The sequence below is a fragment of the Pseudophryne corroboree genome, chromosome 8, assembly GCF_028390025.1.
Source record: "Pseudophryne corroboree isolate aPseCor3 chromosome 8, aPseCor3.hap2, whole genome shotgun sequence".
Taxonomy (NCBI): Eukaryota; Metazoa; Chordata; class Amphibia; order Anura; family Myobatrachidae; genus Pseudophryne; species Pseudophryne corroboree.
The window spans coordinates 485,763,918-485,787,857 of NC_086451.1; the positions used below are offsets into that span (position 1 = coordinate 485,763,918).

General features: G+C 45.2%; 1 protein-coding gene across 1 annotated transcript in view; it reads right to left on the bottom strand.

Annotated features, from left to right (window-relative positions):
* The window catches only part of LOC134949975 (dentin sialophosphoprotein-like), a 75,833-nt gene extending 52,486 nt beyond the window's left edge, over positions 1-23,347 (bottom strand). Inside the window, exon 1 of the mRNA XM_063938653.1 lies at positions 23,299-23,347. Coding sequence (XP_063794723.1) covers positions 23,299-23,347 — 49 coding nt within the window. The remainder of the gene's footprint in view (positions 1-23,298) is intronic.
* Positions 23,348-23,940: the final 593 nt, after the last annotated feature.

A 23,940-nucleotide genomic window follows, 5' to 3' on the forward strand; every position in this document is an offset into this window, starting at 1 on the left:
GGTACAGTGCAGGATACAGTGTGGGTTGGGTACAGTGCAGGATACAGTGTGGGTTGGGTACAGTGCAGGATACAGTGTGGGTTGGGTACAGTGCCGGATACAGTGTGGGTTGGGTATAGTGCAGGATACAGTGTGGGTTGGGTACAGTGCAGGATACAGTGTGGGTTGGGTACAGTGCAGGAATCAGTGTGGGTTGGGTACAGTGCAGGATACAGTGTGGGTTGGATACAGTCCAGGATACAGTGTGGGTTGGGTACAGTGCAGGATACAGTGTGGCTTGGGTACAGTGCAGGATACAGTGTGGGTTGATTACAGTGCAGGATACAGTGTGGGTTGGGTACAGTGCAGGATACAGTGTGGGTTGGGTACAGTGCAGGATACAGTGTGGGTTGGGTACAGTGCAGGATACAGTGTGGGTTGGATACAGTGCAGGATACATTGTGAGTTGGGTACAGTGCCGGATACAGTGTGGGTTGGGTACAGTGCAGGATACAGTGTGGGTTGGTTACAGTGCAGGATACAGTGTGGGTTGGGTACAGTGCAGGATACAGTGTGGGTTGGGTATAGTGCAGGATACAGTGTGGGTTGGGTACAGTGCAGGATACAGTGTGGGTTGTATACAGTGCAGGATACATTGTGAGTTGGGTACAGTGCCGGATACAGTGTGGGTTGGGTACAGTGCAGGATACAGTGTGGGTTGGATACAGTGCAGGATACATTGTGAGTTGGGTACAGTGCCGGATACAGTGTGGGTTGGGTACAGTGCAGGATACAGTGTGGGTTGGGTACAGCGCAGGATACAGTGTTAGTTGGGTACAGTGCCAGATACAGTGTGGGTTGGGTACTAGTGAATACACTGCCGTTATACGCAGCAAGTGTGATATGTAATTCCACCACACTCTCAATGCTAGGCACAATAGATATTGTTCCAGAATCACTAACAATCCGTGTTAGGGAATAGAGATTATCCCATTTATAGACACGAATGAAGGTGCCAATCCTTGCTTGCATATTGAACATCAGTACACAGGCTTAATCAACCCCATCCAGATATAATTTATCTCTGAAAAGGTGGTGCAGTGGCAGCAATTGCTGTGAATACAGTATTTTTGAAATAAAGTGACACATTTGTAATAAAGACATTTTCCAACAAAGTTGGTTCTTATATATTTCATGATACATGTTTAATAAATTATCACTTATCGATTAACATGTTCTAGGTGATTCTATGTGGCTGTTGACATAGCTGTGTAGACACTGGGAGTGAATACCCAGGCGAAAGTGGATAGTTAATTCAGGACACATAATTTTGTATTATCATCATTTTGTTTATTTCAAAACTCTATACAATAAATGTTTCTCTTGACACATGTAGGCTGTTGATGGTAGAGTATTTGACTCAGATAAAGAATTCATAACAACACCCATATTATAGAGGACACTGGGAGCTGAAAGTTTGTAGTAGCCACTAATTGTGGTTTTACTAAGTAGTATATAATTGATCTACTTATGTGTACATACAACAGATTCATTTGTTAATGGACTAGTATCTCTATTCATTTTTCATTGGTAGTTTTTGCATTCATCGGAGTGGATACATTTTAAATCTTATCACTTTTCTATCTTAGAGCACTTGATCTTTCTAAACTCTATCTGTCATTTTAACCATATATTTCGCCATGCTGACCGATTTACGGCCTTTAATGTGATAATAAAAGTTATATTTTAATTTACAATTCTTTTTTGTGCACCTTATTAGTACAACCCCATTCTCTTTTCTCCATAATTTGTGTTGCTAACTGGTTGTCTTAGGTAGCACCCCCAAGATTTATGTACATTAAATCTAAGTGATATTGGGGTTAATGCAAGTGATCTATTTCACTTTATCAGTTCACAATAGAAATTAGAGAGTGCAGATTTCCTCCCAATTCTTGTTGTTAAAACAAATATCGCCCAGGCGACTTTGCGTCACGACAACGATATTGGACCGGACTGCTGAGACTTAGCTCACCGCCTTGCTTGGCCAGCGTCTGTATATGTCTGCATGTGTGGTCCGGCTCGCTGGCTTTCACGTGCACAATAGGACGTTAGTCCAAGATAAAAAGATGAAGTAAATAAAAAAATGTAAAAATCACAACCGTCTCTGAGAGGGACCTCTGCCGACTCGCCTCTTACTATCCTGGTTACGTATTTGTACTGTCCTTTAATCCTAGTACTATTGTGTGCGGTACTCTTGTCATCTTGTGTTACCTATTTTCTTTGTAATGTTTTTTTTTACTTGCACTCCAATAAAATGTTTTTATATATACTGTACACACACACACACACACACACACACACACACACACACACACACACACACACACACACAGTAATGCATATAACCGTGCAGCTTAACGTCAAGGGACCCGATCTCACTGCAAGTCCTGCTCTATCACCCCGATCTCTGAGAACCTGGCACCTGATCTCACATCAGAGTCACACTGAGAGTGTGCTACCTGGCGTAAAAGCTCACCTGTCCACTAACTCAGGTGAGACAGTCACCAGCAGAGCTCCTGCATTACCACGAGGGGAAGCAGCTGAAACAGGTATAAAGTAGAAGAGGGAGAACGCTGTGATCACACATAGCAATCCTTTACTCACTTGCTGGGGGCCGCCCATTGCAGGGCAAGGCCACCCAGCATGGAGCACACTGCCCACCCACTGCCATTGCGCTAAAATTGCGATCGCACCGCAATTTCATCGTGATCGCTGAAATTGTGGATCTTTTTGATCGGAGCGGCAACGTGTGACGTCACGCAGCCACCCCAATAATGCCGCCAACACGCCCCCGTTCGGAATCCGCCGCCCCTGTTTCCCTGCTGCCGCCCCTGCAATGCTCCAGCTCCGCCTTGGAAACGGAGCATTGTGGCCCCCCTCCCACCCCGCGAATGCCTCTGTCTGCCAATCAGGGTCACCCGCAGTAAATGTGGGCACATGTGCAGGACGGTCCTTGCGCGTGCGCCTGCGAGGTGAATGCAGAAATTCCGACTGGATGGCAATTTGCGAATCAACCTGAATTAGGCCCCAAATCCCCTTATTTATGTATTAAGGCGAGTGAGCTTACTATGGGGAGTGCTGGGCTCTGTGCTTTCTTATTATGTCAATGTGGTCACATGCCACTGCACCCCAACCTGAGAATGGTGAGTGCAAGTGTGCCCCCAACTCATAGGAATGGCAAGTGCATGGATAGATATATATATATATATATATATATATATATATGTATATAATACAAATACATAGACAACAGTATTCAACTTAACATAATTTATAGTACATTTTCTGGATACATTTTTTCCCATGGAAACCTCATCTTGGATCCGGTTACAAATGACACAGCGCTACATTCTGATACTTGTTGAGAGAATATTATCTTCATCTGTGACTGAAAGTGTCAATTTATTAAAAACAACTAAGACAACACATAAACCAAAAATGCAGTATAAAAATACACATGGATGTAAAGATAACACACGTATAGTGGTCACTATCAGTAACAGTGGACTTCTTATTAAAATGAGGATCCAGTTCTGCTTATCTGCAGTAATTAGTGATCCTTCAGGTTCTCTCTGAGAGGATAATGCAGACCCTCCAACAAGAGCCCAGACCCTCAAACATGAGCATGGACCCTCCAACATGAGCCCAGACCCTCCAACATGAGCCCAGAACCTCCAATATGAGCCCAGACTCTCCAACATGAGCCCAGAACCAGATCCTCCAACATGAGCCCAGACCCTCCAACATGAGCCCAGAACCAGATCCTCCAACATGAGCCCAGACCCTCCAACATGAGCCTGGACTCTCCAACCTGAGCCCAGACCCTCCAACATGAGCCCAGAACCTCCAATATGAGCCCGGACCCTCCAACATGAGCCCGGACCCTCCAACATGAGCCCAGACCCTCAAACATGAGGTCAGACCCTCCAACATGAGCATGGAGCCTCCAACATGAGCCCAGACCCTCCAACATGAGCCCAGAACCTCCAATATGAGCCCAGACTCTCCAACATGAGCCCAGACTCTCCAACATGAGCCCAGAACCAGATCCTCCAACATGAGCCCAGACCCTCCAACATGAGCCCAAAACCAGATCCTCCAACATGAGCCCAGACCCTCCAACATGAGCCCAGACTCTCCAACATGAGCCCAGACCCTTCAACATGAGCCCAGACCCTCCAACATGAGCCCAGAATCAGATCCTCCAACATGAGCCCAGACCCTCCAACATGAGCCCAGACCCTCCAACATGAGCCCAGAACCTCCAATATGAGCCCGGACCCTCCAACATGAGCCCGGACCCTCCAACATGAGCCCAGACCCTAAAACATGAGCCCAGACCCTACAACATGAGCCCAGAACCAGATCCTCCAACATGAGCCCAGACCCTCCAACAGGATCCCAGACCCTCCAACATGAGCCTGGACCCTCCAACATGAGCCCAGACCCTCCAACATGAGCCCAGAATCAGATCCTCCAACATGAGCCCAGACCCTCCAACATGAGCCCAGACCCAGATCCTCCAACATGAGCCCAGACCCTCCAACATGAGCCCAGACCCTCCAACATGGGCCCAGAACCCGATCCTCCAACATGAGCCCAGACCCTCCAACATGAGCACAGAACCTCCAATATGAGCCCAGACTCTCCAACATGAGCCCAGGCCCTCCAACATGAGCCCAGACGCTCCAACATGAGCCCAGACCCTCCAACATGAGCCCAGAATCAGATCCTCCAACATGAGCCTGGACCCTCTGACATGAGCCCAGAACCTTCAATATGAGCCCAGACTATCCAACATGAGCCCAGAACCAGATCCTCAAACATGAGCCCAGACTCTCCAACATGAGCCCGGACTCTCCAACATGAGCCCAGACCCTCCAACATGAGCCCAGAACCTCCAATATGAGCCCGGACCCTCCAACATGAGCCCGGACCCTCCAACATGAGCCCAGACCCTCCAACATGAGCCCAGAACCAGATCATCCAACATGAGCCCAGACCCTCCAACATGAGCCCGGAACCTCCAACATGAGCCCAGACCTTCCAACATGAGCCCAGACCCTCCAACATGAGCCCAAACCCTCCAACATGAGCCCGGACCCTCCAACATGAGCCCAGACCTTCCAACATGAGTCCAGACCCTCCAACATGAGCCCAGACCCTCCAACATGTGCCCTTGGTCGGGTACAGGATGCTCCACTCCGGGACTTCCCTGCTAATTACTGATTAGCGTCACCTGTGTTGAACTAGTTTATTGAGAACAAATATTTCATAATTGATGGAAGTGGTCATATTGGGGGTCTGGATAATGTGTATATACAGTAATTAATCAGTCACTGATAATTGCAATGCATTTACATACGGGCAACAAGTTCTATTTAGAAAGTCACAACAACCTTTAGTAAATGCTGTATTTTGGGCTTAGAACCCACTATCAATCTGCGCCAACGCCCCCCGGTCAGCAAAGAGTTTAAGTAAATTTTCCCCTAAATCTCACTCAGCTCAAAAATCACAAAATAAAGGTCTAAATACTAATGAGTCGTTCTCCGGACAATGATAACGGAACACAGCTGTGTATTACAGCAACCAGATGGATTACAGGGGGGAAGGGCGAGTTACTAAAACGCTTTACCCCCCCAATCGGGTTATCAGAGAATATAAGTGTCTGCAGGACCGTAACTATGTGTGTGCCAGGTGTGCCTAGCACACAGCGCAGTCGCCCTGAGGGCGCAACTGCCCCCATTCCCTAAAGTCAGCGGCTTGTAATGAGTCAAACTGACTTATTACAAGCCGCCTGTGTGCCGATCGAGGTGAGGAGCAGCTACGGAGGCAGTGGAGAAGGAGGAGGAGGGAGCCGCAGCAGCACACTGTAATTGGTGGCGCCGCTGCAGCTGTCCCTCTCCTTCCACATAGGCTGACCGCCACTGCTGTGAATGCTGGGATGCGCTTCCCTCATCCCAGCATTCACAGCGGCGGCGGCCAGCCTTTGTGGAAGGAGAGGGACAGCTGCAGCTCCGCCGCCGGCAATTACAGTGCGCTGCTGCGGCTCCCTCCTCCCCCTCCCGCCTCCTCCTCCCCTGCCCGGGATCTGCCAGCACTGAGCAGCCTGACTGCCAGCGGAGAGATAGTATCTATCTCTCTGTCTATCTGTCTGTCTATCTATTCTCTGTCTGCCTGCCGTAATGTGTAATAAGAGGTTGCTGTCTGCCATAATGTGTGATAAAAAGGGAACGCTCTCTGCCGTAATGTGTGGTAAAAAGGGGACGCTGTGTGCCGTAATGTGTAAAAAGGGGATGCTGTCTGCCGTAATGTGTAATAAGGGGACGCTGTCTGCCGTAATGTGTAATAAGGGGACTGGCTGCCGTAATGTGTAAAAAGGGGGACGCTGTCTGCCGTAATGTGTAAAAAGGGGGCGCTGTCTGCCGTCATTTGTAATAAGGGGACTGGCTGCCGTAATGTGTAAAAAGGGGACGCTGTCTGTTATAATGTGTAAAAAGGGGACGCTGTCTGCCGTAATGTGTAATAAGGGGACGCTGTCTGCCGTAATGTGTAAAGAGGGGACGCTGTCTGCCGTAATGTGTAATAAGGGGACTGGCTGCCGTAATGTGTAAAAAGAGGGACGCTGTCTGCCGTAATGTGTAAAAAGGGGGCGCTGTCTGCCGTAATGTGTAAAAAGGGGACACTGTCTGCCGTAATGTGTAATAAGGGGACTGGCTGCCGTAATGTGTAAAAAGGGGACGCTGTCTGTCGTAATGTGTAAAAAGGGGACTGGCTGCCGTAATGTGTAAAAAGGGGGACGCTGTCTGCCGTAATGTGTAAAAAGGGGACGCTGTCTGCCGTAATGTGTAATAAGGGGATGCTGTCTGCCGTAATGTGTAATAAGGGGACGCTGTCTGCCGTAATGTGTAATAAGGGGACGCAGTCTGACGTAATATGTAATAAGAAGACGCAGTCTGCCGTAATGTGTAAAAAGGGGGACGCTGTCTGCCGTAATGTGTAAAAAGGGGACGCTGTCTGCCATAATGTGTAAAAAGGGGACGCTGTCTGCCGCAATGTGTAATAAGGGGACGCTGTCTGCCGTAATGTGTAATAAAGGGACGCAGTCTGCCGTAATGTGTAATAAGGGGACGCAGTCTGCCGTAATGTGTAAAAAGGGGGACGCTGTCTGCCTTAATGTCTAAGAAGGGGTACTGGCTGCCATAATGTGTAAAAACGGGGACTCTGCTGTAATGTGTAAAAAGGGGACGCTGTCTGCCGTATTGTGTAAAAAGGGGGACGCTGTCTGCCGTATTGTGTAAGGAGGGGGACTGGCTGCCATGACGTGTAAAAAGTGAGACTGGCTGCCATGACGTGTAAAAAGGGGGACTGTCTGCCATAATGTGTAAAAGGTGGACTCTGTCTGCCGTAATGTGTAAAAGGGGCTCTAACTGGTGTAGTGGCGCTACTGTGCGGCGTAATTTGAATAATGGAGACTACTGTGCACCGTAATATGAATTGGTATTATTTTGTGACCACACCACTTCCCCATGAAGCCACACCCCTATATTTTTTGCGCGCTCCTACAGCGCGCACTGCTCTTATTTTACATAAAGGGGGGGGGGTGCCGATACCGTTTCTTGCACACAGCGCTAAAATGTCTAGTTACAGCACTGAGTGTCTGTAATGTGGCACCTGGACCCTGCAATTAGACACAGACCCTCCGAGCTGGGGTAACACAGGTACCTCTAGCAATCAAGGCCCGTAATGACTAAGGGAGTAATTCAGATCTGATCGCTAGCAAGCGATTTTTGCAGCCCTGCGATCAGATAGTCGCCTACAGGGGGAGTGTATTTTCGCTGTGCAAGTGTGTGAACACATGTGTAGCCGAGCGGTACAAACAGATCTTGTGCAGTCTCTGCGCAGCCCAGGACTTACTCAGCCGCTGCGATCACATCAGCCTGTCCGGGACCAGAATTGACGTCAGACACCCGCCCTGCAAACGCCTGGACACGCCTGCGTTTTTCCAGATGCTCCCTGAATACGGTCAGTTGCCACCCACAAACGCCCTCTTCCTGTCAATGTCCTTGCGAACGCCCGTGCGAATGGATCCTTATGCACAATCCCGTCGCTGACTGGTGGTCCCCGTTGCAGTAATGCGACGCCCTGGTGCAGCGCGGCGCATGCGCAATTCATATCTGATCGCCCGCTGAGCGAAAACACACAGCAGCGATCAGATCTGAATTACCCCCTAATTACGTAGCGAGTACGGTTTTTGGTCATAATTCTGATAGAGCCATAGAGGAGACATCGCAGTATCAGTTATAATACAGGCCTGCCGTTCCCTTACAGTGACCGCGTACACGGCGCGTAATTCATCCATTACCCCCCAGACCCACAAGTATCTGCTATTCTGGGGCCAGTGCAGAGAAAGTGGCCCCGGGAGACGCTGATACGCCTAATAATATTATATGTAACCGGGAGGAAAGCGACGCGGCTCGTTTCGAAGATACAGAATAAAAGCGCCGACGCTGCAGCCAGAGATTGCGCGACTCGCTTCTCACACCAGGAATTTAATAACAAATTGCTTCCACACGACGCTACAGTCGGAAAATCTTCCAGGGCCAAAAGTTAACCAACTTAAATGTTTAAAAAGTCATGAAATGCGGCGTTTCCGCTTCCCATCTGGATCGTATCAGCGTTTAGTTGGTTTCAGGAGGACGGCTACATAAGCAAAAATACACAATCTCTTTAGCGAGATAATTCAATTTAGCAAATGAATTACTGATGTTTTGTGCAGGGAAATGCATTCCACGGCCGGGCCGTCTAGGTAGCCGGAAAATACATGTGGTCCGAGGGGGGGTCATTCTGCAGCTTCACTTGGCAAAAGCAATTAGCGTTCAGAAAGTAAAAACACCCGGCCGCGCGGTGTCTTGTCGCTTTAGATTGCAGCGCTGAGGCCGGTGTGATGGGTGGTTTGTTTAATCAAGATGGGATACTGCGCGGCGAGCTGCCGGTTACAGGGGGCGCCAATCATAGACCGGAAATGGGTTTAGTAATAACGGGCAACAAGAAAATCACTGTTAGAGATGGTGGTGGTGGGGGGGGGGGGCGCCTATTAGTCTGGGGAGGACAGCACACATTGGGGGTGAGAGGACCTCCAACCTCTACAGAGATTAGTATATAGGACAAACAAAGAGCCCCGGCGCTCGCTGCGGCCGGTCATGTGATCAGGGATAATTACAGACAAATGATCTTAACTGTAAGAGAGTTATATAAAAGTTATTAATATGATCAGCATAGACTCCTATCAAGGGGGTATATATATATAGAGAGAGAGAGAGAGAGAGAGCATATATATATATATATATATATATATATATATACAGACTATGGTAACCATTGCCTACACAAACCTACATATAAATTCCAAAAATCTAAAAGTATAAAAATAAAAACAGTGATATATACATTTTTTTTTAAAATTGAAATTGCTGCAGACAGGAGGGGAGTTTATCCCAGAAAGATAGTAGTTGATAAAATATATATATATATATATATAGACTTCCTGTCTGCAAGGGTGCAACTAATGGTGCAGATGTACTAAAGCCTTAGCGAGTGATAAAGTGGAGAGAGGTAAAGTACCAGCCAATCAGCTCCTGTCCTTTTTCAAACCCAGCCTGTAACATGACAGTTGGGAGCTGATTGGCTGGTACTTTATCTCTCACCACGTTATTTCTCTCCATGGCTTAGTACGTCTGCCTCACTGTATTTGAGATTTATGACACCGGTAATTCTCTTGCCTCGGTGACTGTTTAGGTTTTAGTGTTATGTTAATGATATTCTTTCAGACCCCTATGTACTAAGCCTCGGAGAGAGAAAAACTGGAGAGAGATAAAGTACCAGCCGATCAGCTCCTAACGGCCATGTTACAGGCTGGGTTTGAAAAAGGACAGGAGCTGATTGGCTGGTACTTTATCTCTCGCCACAGCTTAGTAGTACATAGATCCCATAGAAACAAAGGAACATAGGCAGAACTCTGGGAGGCAACGGAGTCATCTGCCGCCGGGCTCCTGCTCTGAAGGGGGCACCTCTCCTCCCATTCTGTGACACCTTTCAATTAAGTAAATTGATATCCGCAGCTATCTCTTCAGTGGCCAACTTCCTCACTGTTCCCTGCACCTTACAAATCACACCCTTTTTATTATAGCTATACATTTTACAAGTGTCATACCCAGGATTATAACCCATGACCTATTACACTGGAAGCACACACCTCACTGATGAAGCTGTTTGTTCCTGTATAGTAAACATGAGAATTCTAACTATATGAAGTTACTTCTTTGACAATTACACGTAACGTCATATAGTATGAATTCTCATTCTTCCTATGCAGGAGCAAATAGTTCTATCAGTAAAGTGTCTTCCGTAGTGTAACAGGTCATGGCTTCTAATCCTGGTTATGACTGCTTGAAATGTGTGATTTAAAATAAAAGACAGTTAAATGTATATATGCAGTATATACATTTTTATTTCAGAACACTGTATATATTTATCTCAGAGGTTCCAAAACGCGGTCCTCAAGGCACCCCAACAGTCCAGGATTTAGGTATATCCATGGCTCAGCACAGATGGTTAAATCAAATTGACTGAGGTGCTAATTAAGTCACCTGTGGCCAAGCATGGATACATTTAAAACCTGGACCATTAAGGTGCCTTGAGGACCGCGTTTGGGAACGTCTGATTTATCTAAATTTAAGGGGGAGCACCAATTTTTATCTTGCCTCCGGGCAACTGGGACGAACTTACGCCACTGCAAAGGAACACTATGATTATATCATACAGGGATTATTTACTAAAGGTCGATTTTTCCATTTTTTCTATCAATTTAAAATTGATAAAAATGAATGAAGATCACCCTTTAGTAAATATAGCCCTAAAGTGTATGAATAATGAAGTCTCTGCTTTGTCTGCAATTTATATTCATTGCAAATGTCTGCAATATACACATAGGGGGTCATTCCGAGTTGATCGCTCGCTAGCTACTTTTAGCAGCCGTGCAAACGCATAGTTGGCGCCCATAGGGGAGTGTGTTTTTGCTTTGCAAGTGTGCGAACGCCTGTGCAGCCGAGCGCAGCAAAAATATTTTGTGCAGTTTCTGAGTTGCCCAGAACTTACTCAGCCGCTGCGATCACTTCAGCCTGTCTGGTCCCGGAATTGACGTCAGACACCCGTCCTGCAAACGCCCGGACACGCCTGCGTTTTCCCTACCCCTCCCAGAAAACGGTCAGTTGCCACCCACAAACGCCCTCTTCCTGTCAATCACCTTGCGTTCGTCTGTGCGAATGGAATCTTCGGTAAATCCATCACCCAGCACCGATCCTCTTTGTACCCGTACGATGCGCCTGCACATTGCGGTGCATACGCAATTACGCATGAGTAGTTTTGCCGTTTTTTTACCTGATCGCTGTGCTGCGAAAATCGGCAGCGAGCGATCAACTCGGAATGACCCCCATTGTACGTACATCACAGCTTTTACACCAGACAGCAGATCTACTGGATCAGAAAAACTTCTATTCTTAAAAACAAAACAAAATCAGAACATTTCATTGTGAGGATCGTTAGGAGCCAATTTGACTAAAGGGAGAAAATTTGCGCCGGGACGAACCACGTTGTGACACAGAAGGGGTTAATACAATTTCTCACCTGCATGCACAGTAATTGCCGGGCTGAATTATTTGTACAGAGCCGTATAGAGGTGGGTGAGAAACACCCCACTCCCATCTCTGCTTCTGCTGCCCTGGAACTTTATTACCCCCCGATACAGATCGCTGCGAGTCTTATTCTTCATTTACGGGGGGATTACAAACAGATAATAATAATAATTTGGGTTATCCATTAAATAGAGCACTGCCGCACTGAGGGACGGGGAACAGGGGGCACCCTGCGATCAGACGGGTACCTGGAACTAATAGACGGATCTCTGTCATCACCTGTAGTCTGGGAATCTGCTGACAGGGAGCAAAGGGGCGATAGTATAAGTAAAAGGGTCGTTCCCAGCACATTAGGGGGTCATTCCGAGTTGATCGCTCGCTAGCAGTTTTTAGCAGCCGTGCAAACGCATAGTCGCTGCCCACGGGGGAGTGTATTTTCGCTTTGCAGGAGTGCGAACGCCTGTGCAGCCGAGCGCTTGCAAACACATTTTGTGCAAAACAAGACCAGCCCTGTAGTTACTTATCCTGTGCGATGATTGCTGCGACGAGTGACACGGTAATGACGTCAGACACCCGCCCTGCAAACACCTGGCCACGCCTGCGTTTTACCAAACACTCCCAGCAGTAGCGGATCTTGCCACGGGCAAGCAGGACTTTTGCCCAGGGCGCCGCCTTCCGGAGGGCGCAGGGCGCCCTCCGGAGGGCGCCGCACCAGGGCAAGATCCACTGCTGCTGTGTGACCCCTGCTGCCACTGGCCGCTGCACCCCCGCTGCCGCTGTGAAGGGAAACTAGACACGTACGCGTCTAGTTTCCCTTCGTGGAGAGGTCCTTTACTGTGCGGTGCGCGATGACGTCATCGCGCACTGCACAGCAAAGGTCCTCTCCATGAAGGGAACTAGACGCACATCATTTCAGTCTGTACAGGGGGCGTAAATGACCACGCCCCCTGTATGAAGCCACACACCCTATTGCCGCCCGGGGCGCTCAGAGCGCCAGAACCGGCCCTGACTCCCAGAAAAAACGGTCAGTTGCCACCCAGAAACCCCCACTTCCTGTCAGTCTCCTTGCGTCTGGCTGTGCGACCGGAATCGTTGCTAGAACCTGTGCAAAACCACAATGGACTTCGTACCTGTATGACGCGCATGCGCATTGCGGTGCATACGCATGCGCAGATTACTCGTATTTTTCACTGATCGCTACGCAGCAAACAACGGCAGCTGGCGATTAACTCGGAATGACCCCTATATCCTGGATTGCTGCTTATGGTCCAGTCTCAGTAAGTGGTGACAAATGCACGGACTGTATAATCCTAATATCAGCGGTGACAGAAATAAAACAGTTTTCTGACCCCCAAATATTGGCTGTGACAGCTGCGCTGTATTGGCATGGAGCACTAAGGGTTAACGTACACGCCAGCCCACTCCGCAGATGGGCCCGCTGGGAAAGCGCCCTGAGACGCCGCGGTACTTTTCTCAGCTCCACTAATTGTGGTAAAAAACTAAATATAACAAAAAAGACAAAATGCCAGATAAAGGGCTGAGTAAGAGGAGGAAGTTCTTTCATTTGTGTGCACCGCGGCCCAGCAAATATACGCCAATGCCGCAGCCAATTACATTTGTATAGACACGCCCACTGGCTGCTCCTCCAATCCACTGCTTGCATACAAAGATGCAACATCTGCAATCACACCACGGGGGTAATTCCAAGTTGATCGCAGCAGCACATTTTTTAGCAGTTGGGCAAAACCATGTGCACTGCAGGGGAGGCAGATATAACATGTGCAGAGAGAGATAGATTTGGGTGTGGTGAGTTTAATCTGCAATCTAAATTGCAGTGTAAAAATAAAGCAGCCAGTATTTACCCTGCACAGAAACAAAATAACCCACCCAAATCTAACTCTCTCTGCACATGTTATATCTGCCCCCCCTGCAGTGCACATGGTTTTGCCCAACTGCTAAAAAATTTCCTGCTGCGATCAACTTGGAATTACCCCCCACAGAATGTCGGCCAGAACACGCCTGCGCCGGGCAGCCACCCCCCCCCCCGTAACGTCCCATTATTGCTGACTGACTGCCACTCTCACTGCGACCGCCGTTGGTAAACAATGCGCAGTGCAACTCGGATGTATGCGCAGTACAAAGAAAATCGTCCAACTGCGCAATCATCGGCAGAGCGCCCACACCTCAGCAGGGGCAGAATCAGGTAGTAACAGGCCGCTGCCAGCAAGTCGCCGCGCTGCGCACATAAGTGAGACTAAGGAAGACTGATCTCCGCTTGCACCTCCGTAGGCGAAGCCATCGGGAGACGTTCCAGCAACAGCTCGCAGATAATGGAATCTTTCCCGAAGCGTATTCAACAAATGCAAAATCCTTTATTTATTCAAACGCTCTTTATGTAAAGGCTGTACGTGCGCTATGATCCTTGCGGATATTGCAGCAATATGAAAGTGCCGCCATACTTATTACGAGGTACACCCTTGTAGAATGGCGTCTCAGTCAAGAAATGAATGTCACAAGCCGGGGTCTTACCATAGTGCTACAATGTGTCCTGAGTGTTACACTCCCTCCTGTTCCCTATATCTTGGAAGCGCGACCTCTGCTCCCATCGGCTGGATCCATAAACAATCGAAGCCAAATACGAGTTTCCAGCTTCCCCTCTTAGCTGAGAAGAGATTTAGACACAACCTGTTTAATCACTTGTCTTACTGCGAAGCCTGGACTGTCTGACTGGAAACTAGATGGCGAGAGATCATCAGAGCTGACATATGAGGGGCCGTTCAAGTCAAAATTACAGCTTTCTGGATATAACGTATAGCTAATTTTTGCTTTATGGATATGATGTATGACGAGATAGATATGATGTATGCTGAGATGGATATGACGTGTACTGAGATGGATATGACATATGCCTAGATGGATATGATGTGTGTTGAGATGGATATGATGTATGCTGAGATGGATATGACGTTTACTGAGATGGATATGACATATGCCGAGATGGATATGACATGTGCTGAAATGGATATGATGTATGCTGAGATGGATATGACATATGCCGAGATGGATATGACGTATGCCAAGATGGATATGACGTATGCTGAGATGGATATGACGTATGCTGAGATGGATATGGGATATGACATATGCTGAGATGGGTATGACATATGACAAGATGGATATGGACTATGCTGAGATGGATATGACATATGCCGAGATGGATATGACGTTAGCCGAGATGGATATGACGTTAGCCGAGATGGATATGACATATGCTGAGACGGATATGGACTATGCTGAGATGTATATGGACTATGCTGAAATGGTTATGAATTATGGTGAGATGGATATGGACTATGCTGAGATGGCTATGAATTATAGTGAGATGGATATGGACTATGCTGAGATGGATATGACGTATGCCGAGATGGATATGACATATGGTGAGATGGATATGACATATAGTGAGATGGATATGACATATGCTGAGATGGATATGACATATGGTGAGATGGATATGACATATGGTGAGATGGATATGACATATGGTGAGATGGATATGACATATGTTGAGATGGATATGACATATGGTGAGATGGATATGACATATGATGAGATGGATATAACATATGGTGAGATGGATATGACATATGGTGAGATGGATATGACATATGATGAGATGGATATAACATATGGTGAGATGGATATGATGTATGGTGAGATGGATATGACATATGCTGAGATGGATATGACATATGGTGAGATGGATATGACATATGGTGAGATGGATATGACATATGGTGAGATGGCTATGGATTATGCTGAGATGGATATGACATATGCTGAGATGGATATGACATATGCTGAGATGGATATGACATATGCTGAGATGGATATGACATATGGTGAGATGGATATGACATATGGTGAGATGGATATGACATATGGTGAGATGGATATGACATATGGTGAGATGGATATGACATATGTTGAGATGGATATGACATATGGTGAGATGGATATGACATATGATGAGATGGATATAACATATGGTGAGATGGATATGACATATGGTGAGATGGATATGACATATGATGAGATGGATATAACATGGTGAGATGGATATGATGTATGGTGAGATGGATATGACATATGCTGAGATGGATATGACATATGGTGAGATGGATATGACATATGGTGAGATGGATATGACATATGGTGAGATGGCTATGGATTATGCTGAGATGGATATGACATATGCTGAGATGGATATGACATATGCTGAGATGAATATGACATATAGTGAGATGGATATGACATATGCTGAGATGGATATGACATATGGTGAGATGGATATGACATATGGTGAGATGGATATGACATATGGTGAGATGGATATGACATATGTTGAGATGGATATGACATATGGTGAGATGGATATGACATATGATGAGATGGATATAACATATGGTGAGATGGATAGGACATATGGTGAGATGGATATGACATATGATGAGATGGATATAACATATGGTGAGATGGATATGATGTATGGTGAGATGGATATGACATATGCTGAGATGGATATGACATATGGTGAGATGGATATGACATATGGTGAGATGGATATGACATATGGTGAGATGGCTATGGATTATGCTGAGATGGATATGACATATGCTGAGATGGATATGACATATGCTGAGATGAATATGACATATAGTGAGATGGATATGACATATGCTGAGATGGATATGACATATGGTGAGATGGATATGACATATGGTGAGATGGATATGACATATGGTGAGATGGATATAACATATGGTGAGATGGATATGACATATGGTGAGATGGATATGACATATGGTGAGATGGATATGACATATGGTGAGATGGCTATGGATTATGGTGAGATGGATATGACATATGGTGAGATGGATATGACATATGGTGAGATGGATATGACATATGCTGAGATGGATATGACATATGCTGAGATGGATATGACATATGGTGAGATGGATATGACATATGGTGAGATGGATATGACATATGGTGAGATGGCTATGGATTATGCTGAAATGGATATGACATATGGTGAGATGGCTATGGATTATGCTGAGATGGATATGACATATGGTGAGATGGATATGATGTATGGTGAGATGGATATGATGTATGGTGAGATGGATATGACATAAGGTGAGATGGATATGACATATGGTGAGATGGATATGACATATGGTGAGATGGCTATGGATTATGGTGAGATGGATATGACATATGGTGAGATGGATATGACATATGGTGAGATGGCTATGACATATGGTGAGATGGATATGACATATGGTGAGATGGATATGACATATGGTGAGATGGATATGACATATGGTGAGATGGATATGACATATGGTGAGATGGATATGACATATGCTGAGATGGATATGACATATGATGAGATGGATATGACATATGGTGAGATGGATATGATATATGGTGGGATGGATATGACATATGGTGGGATGGATATGACATATGGTGAGATGGCTATGGATTATGCTGAAATGGATATGACATATGGTGAGATGGCTATGGATTATGCTGAGATGGATATAACATATGGTGAGATGGATATGACATATGGTGAGATGGATATGACATATGCTGAGATGGATATGACATATGGTGAGATGGATATGACATATGGTGAGATGGATATGACATATGCTGAGATGGATATGGATATGACATATGCTGAGATGGATATGACATATGGTGAGATGGATATGACATATGGTGAGATGGATATGACATATGCTGAGATGGCTATGGATTATGCTGAGATGGATATAACATATGGTGAGATGGATATGACATATGGTGAGATGGATATGACATATGCTGAGATGGATATGACATATGGTGAGATGGATATGACATATGGTGAGATGGATATGACATATGCTGAGATGGATATGACATATGCTGAGATGGATATGACATATGGTGAGATGGATATGACATATGGTGAGATGGATATAACATATGGTGAGATGGATATAACATATGGTGAGATGGATATGACATATGGTGAGATGGATATGACATATGGTGAGATGGATATGACATATGGTGAGATGGATATAACATATGGTGAGATGGATATAACATATGGTGAGATGGATATGACATATGGTGAGATGGCTATGGATTATGCTGAGATGGATATGACATATGGTGAGATGGGGATATGACATATGCTGAGATGGCTATGGATTATGCTGAGATGGATATGACATATAGTGAGATGGATATGACATATGCTGAGATGGATATGACATATGGTGAGATGGATATGACATATGGTGAGATGGATATGACATATGCTGAGATGGATATGACATATGCTGAGATGGATATGACATATGGTGAGATGGATATGACATATGCTGAGATGGATATGACATATGGTGAGATGGATATGACATATGTATGAGGGGCCGTTCAAGTCAAAATTACAGCTTTCTGGATATAACGTATAGCTAATTTTTGCTTTATGGATATGATGTATGACGAGATAGATATGATGTATGCTGAGATGGATATGACGTGTACTGAGATGGATATGACATATGCCTAGATGGATATGATGTGTGTTGAGATGGATATGATGTATGCTGAGATGGATATGACGTTTACTGAGATGGATATGACATATGCCGAGATGGATATGACATGTGCTGAAATGGATATGATGTATGCTGAGATGGATATGACATATGCCGAGATGGATATGACGTATGCCAAGATGGATATGACGTATGCTGAGATGGATATGACGTATGCTGAGATGGATATGGGATATGACATATGCTGAGATGGGTATGACATATGACAAGATGGATATGGACTATGCTGAGATGGATATGACATATGCCGAGATGGATATGACGTTAGCCGAGATGGATATGACGTTAGCCGAGATGGATATGACATATGCTGAGACGGATATGGACTATGCTGAGATGTATATGGACTATGCTGAAATGGTTATGAATTATGGTGAGATGGATATGGACTATGCTGAGATGGCTATGAATTATAGTGAGATGGATATGGACTATGCTGAGATGGATATGACGTATGCCGAGATGGATATGACATATGGTGAGATGGATATGACATATAGTGAGATGGATATGACATATGCTGAGATGGATATGACATATGGTGAGATGGATATGACATATGGTGAGATGGATATGACATATGGTGAGATGGATATGACATATGTTGAGATGGATATGACATATGGTGAGATGGATATGACATATGATGAGATGGATATAACATATGGTGAGATGGATATGACATATGGTGAGATGGATATGACATATGATGAGATGGATATAACATATGGTGAGATGGATATGATGTATGGTGAGATGGATATGACATATGCTGAGATGGATATGACATATGGTGAGATGGATATGACATATGGTGAGATGGATATGACATATGGTGAGATGGCTATGGATTATGCTGAGATGGATATGACATATGCTGAGATGGATATGACATATGCTGAGATGGATATGACATATGCTGAGATGGATATGACATATGGTGAGATGGATATGACATATGGTGAGATGGATATGACATATGGTGAGATGGATATGACATATGGTGAGATGGATATGACATATGTTGAGATGGATATGACATATGGTGAGATGGATATGACATATGATGAGATGGATATAACATATGGTGAGATGGATATGACATATGGTGAGATGGATATGACATATGATGAGATGGATATAACATGGTGAGATGGATATGATGTATGGTGAGATGGATATGACATATGCTGAGATGGATATGACATATGGTGAGATGGATATGACATATGGTGAGATGGATATGACATATGGTGAGATGGCTATGGATTATGCTGAGATGGATATGACATATGCTGAGATGGATATGACATATGCTGAGATGAATATGACATATAGTGAGATGGATATGACATATGCTGAGATGGATATGACATATGGTGAGATGGATATGACATATGGTGAGATGGATATGACATATGGTGAGATGGATATGACATATGTTGAGATGGATATGACATATGGTGAGATGGATATGACATATGATGAGATGGATATAACATATGGTGAGATGGATAGGACATATGGTGAGATGGATATGACATATGATGAGATGGATATAACATATGGTGAGATGGATATGATGTATGGTGAGATGGATATGACATATGCTGAGATGGATATGACATATGGTGAGATGGATATGACATATGGTGAGATGGATATGACATATGGTGAGATGGCTATGGATTATGCTGAGATGGATATGACATATGCTGAGATGGATATGACATATGCTGAGATGAATATGACATATAGTGAGATGGATATGACATATGCTGAGATGGATATGACATATGGTGAGATGGATATGACATATGGTGAGATGGATATGACATATGGTGAGATGGATATAACATATGGTGAGATGGATATGACATATGGTGAGATGGATATGACATATGGTGAGATGGATATGACATATGGTGAGATGGCTATGGATTATGGTGAGATGGATATGACATATGGTGAGATGGATATGACATATGGTGAGATGGATATGACATATGCTGAGATGGATATGACATATGCTGAGATGGATATGACATATGGTGAGATGGATATGACATATGGTGAGATGGATATGACATATGGTGAGATGGCTATGGATTATGCTGAAATGGATATGACATATGGTGAGATGGCTATGGATTATGCTGAGATGGATATGACATATGGTGAGATGGATATGATGTATGGTGAGATGGATATGATGTATGGTGAGATGGATATGACATATGGTGAGATGGATATGACATATGGTGAGATGGATATGACATATGGTGAGATGGCTATGGATTATGGTGAGATGGATATGACATATGGTGAGATGGATATGACATATGGTGAGATGGCTATGACATATGGTGAGATGGATATGACATATGGTGAGATGGATATGACATATGGTGAGATGGATATGACATATGGTGAGATGGATATGACATATGGTGAGATGGATATGACATATGCTGAGATGGATATGACATATGATGAGATGGATATGACATATGGTGAGATGGATATGATATATGGTGGGATGGATATGACATATGGTGGGATGGATATGACATATGGTGAGATGGCTATGGATTATGCTGAAATGGATATGACATATGGTGAGATGGCTATGGATTATGCTGAGATGGATATAACATATGGTGAGATGGATATGACATATGGTGAGATGGATATGACATATGCTGAGATGGATATGACATATGGTGAGATGGATATGACATATGGTGAGATGGATATGACATATGCTGAGATGGATATGGATATGACATATGCTGAGATGGATATGACATATGGTGAGATGGATATGACATATGGTGAGATGGATATGACATATGCTGAGATGGCTATGGATTATGCTGAGATGGATATAACATATGGTGAGATGGATATGACATATGGTGAGATGGATATGACATATGCTGAGATGGATATGACATATGGTGAGATGGATATGACATATGGTGAGATGGATATGACATATGCTGAGATGGATATGACATATGCTGAGATGGATATGACATATGGTGAGATGGATATGACATATGGTGAGATGGATATAACATATGGTGAGATGGATATAACATATGGTGAGATGGATATGACATATGGTGAGATGGATATGACATATGGTGAGATGGATATGACATATGGTGAGATGGATATAACATATGGTGAGATGGATATAACATATGGTGAGATGGATATGACATATGGTGAGATGGCTATGGATTATGCTGAGATGGATATGACATATGGTGAGATGGGGATATGACATATGCTGAGATGGCTATGGATTATGCTGAGATGGATATGACATATAGTGAGATGGATATGACATATGCTGAGATGGATATGACATATGGTGAGATGGATATGACATATGGTGAGATGGATATGACATATGCTGAGATGGATATGACATATGCTGAGATGGATATGACATATGGTGAGATGGATATGACATATGCTGAGATGGATATGACATATGGTGAGATGGATATGACATATGGTGAGATGGCTATGGATTATGCTGAGATGGATATAACATATGGTGAGATGGATATAACATATGGTGAGATGGATATGACATATGGTGAGATGGCTATGGATTATGCTGAGATGGATATGACATGGTGAGATGGGGATATGACATATGCTGAGATGGCTATGGATTATGCTGAGATGGATATGACATATGCTGAGATGGATATGACATATGGTGAGATGGCTATGGATTATGCTGAGATGGATATAACATATGGTGAGATGGATATGACATATGGTGAGATGGATATGACATATGGTGAGATGGCTATGGATTATGGTGAGATGGATATGGATTATGCTGAGATGGATATGACATATGGTGAGATGGGGATATGACATACACTGAGATGGCTATGGACTATGGTGAGATGTGGGGATATGACATACACTGAGAAAAGCACATGATGCAGCCAGCCAATCACAGCTCTCCTATATAAGCAGTGGTGCTGGCTGGGAGGAGGATCAGTATAATGTGGAAGAGCTGAGAAGTGGAGCTCTCCCCAGGTGCCATTGTCAGCAGCAGAGCAGTGATACTGAGGCACATGCAGAGCAGCTCATCTCCTGCCTCAGGCTGCCTGTCCCCTTTCTAGGTACTGTACTACTGGGATGGGTGCAGGAGGGAATATCTGGTCACAAACACTGCCTGGGGGGAGAAGGTTGTGAGTCAGTGCTCAGCTCACACAGGCAGGGAGTGTGTTACTTTCACTTTCTGTGACAGTAAAAAGATGAAGATTCAGACCCCATTGAGCTACAAGACCCTGACCCAGTGCAGCAGCCTCACAGGATAAAGCAAGGTTACATAGGGGAAGGTGGCTAATGACACTGCTATAGGGGGAGACCTATGGAAAGTGGGGGCACGGGGATATGACACTGTTATTGGGCTGTGGGAGCTGATTACACTGCTATTATGGGGGAGGGCAGAGACACATGGAAAGTGATATTGGGAAAGGGGGAGATACATGGGGAGTGGGGGCCCTGGGGGCTAATAGCACTGGTATGGGGAGGAGGGGGCATACACATGTGCACGGGGGGTGCCTTGTGTGCACAGGCACATCCTAATGTCAGGCACCCCTCTCATGCCTGGTCAGATACTGCGCAGAAAGTTGAACCACCCCGCGCCAGCACTATCTGACCAATCCCGCATAATACACAGTCAGACTGGGGGTCATTCCGAGTTGATCGCAGCCAGCAACTTTTAGTCCACGCCTATGGGGAGTGTATTTTAGCTTAGCAGGAATGCGATCACTTTTGTAGCCCTGCTAAGCTAACATTTTATAAAGCAGAACATGACCAGCCCTGGACATACTTACCCTGTGCGACGATATCAGCGATGCTGGAGCCGGCTATGACGTCAGACATCCGCCCTCCGTTCTCCTGGACACGCCTGCGTTTTCTTCTCCACTCCCCGAAAACGGCAGGCAACGGTCTGGTGATGCCCAGGAACGCCTTCTCTCTGTCAATCTTCTTGCGGTCGTCTCTGCGACCGCTTTCTTCGTACTCCGCTACGTAACCCGGCGACCCCTGTCACCAGCAACGCCGCGTGTGCGCAGTGCGGCTGCCGCACATGCACATCCTGGACCCGTTCGCACCGCAGCAACAAACCGCTGCGTGCGAACGAGTCGGAATGACCCTCATTGTGCAGGTGCCGTCTCAGCCCGGCTCCCATTCTGACACCGGCGCTGTGAGTGATTCCTAACCTACCACCAGAGGTGGATATAGACCTCATGGGGCCCTAAGCAGGATACCAATTTGGGCCCCCCTCCCTCAAATAATCCATAGCATATTTTCGTTCCTGATACAGTATATGCCTCTTAAAATATTTGTTGTTTTTCCTCCTTGTATTCTATGGGTGGTATTCATGTGACCGGCGATCAGGAGACCGATGGTTACATGACCACCCCTCACTATTCCGATGGTCGGCATGCCGACCAACAGGGACTATTTCCACTTGT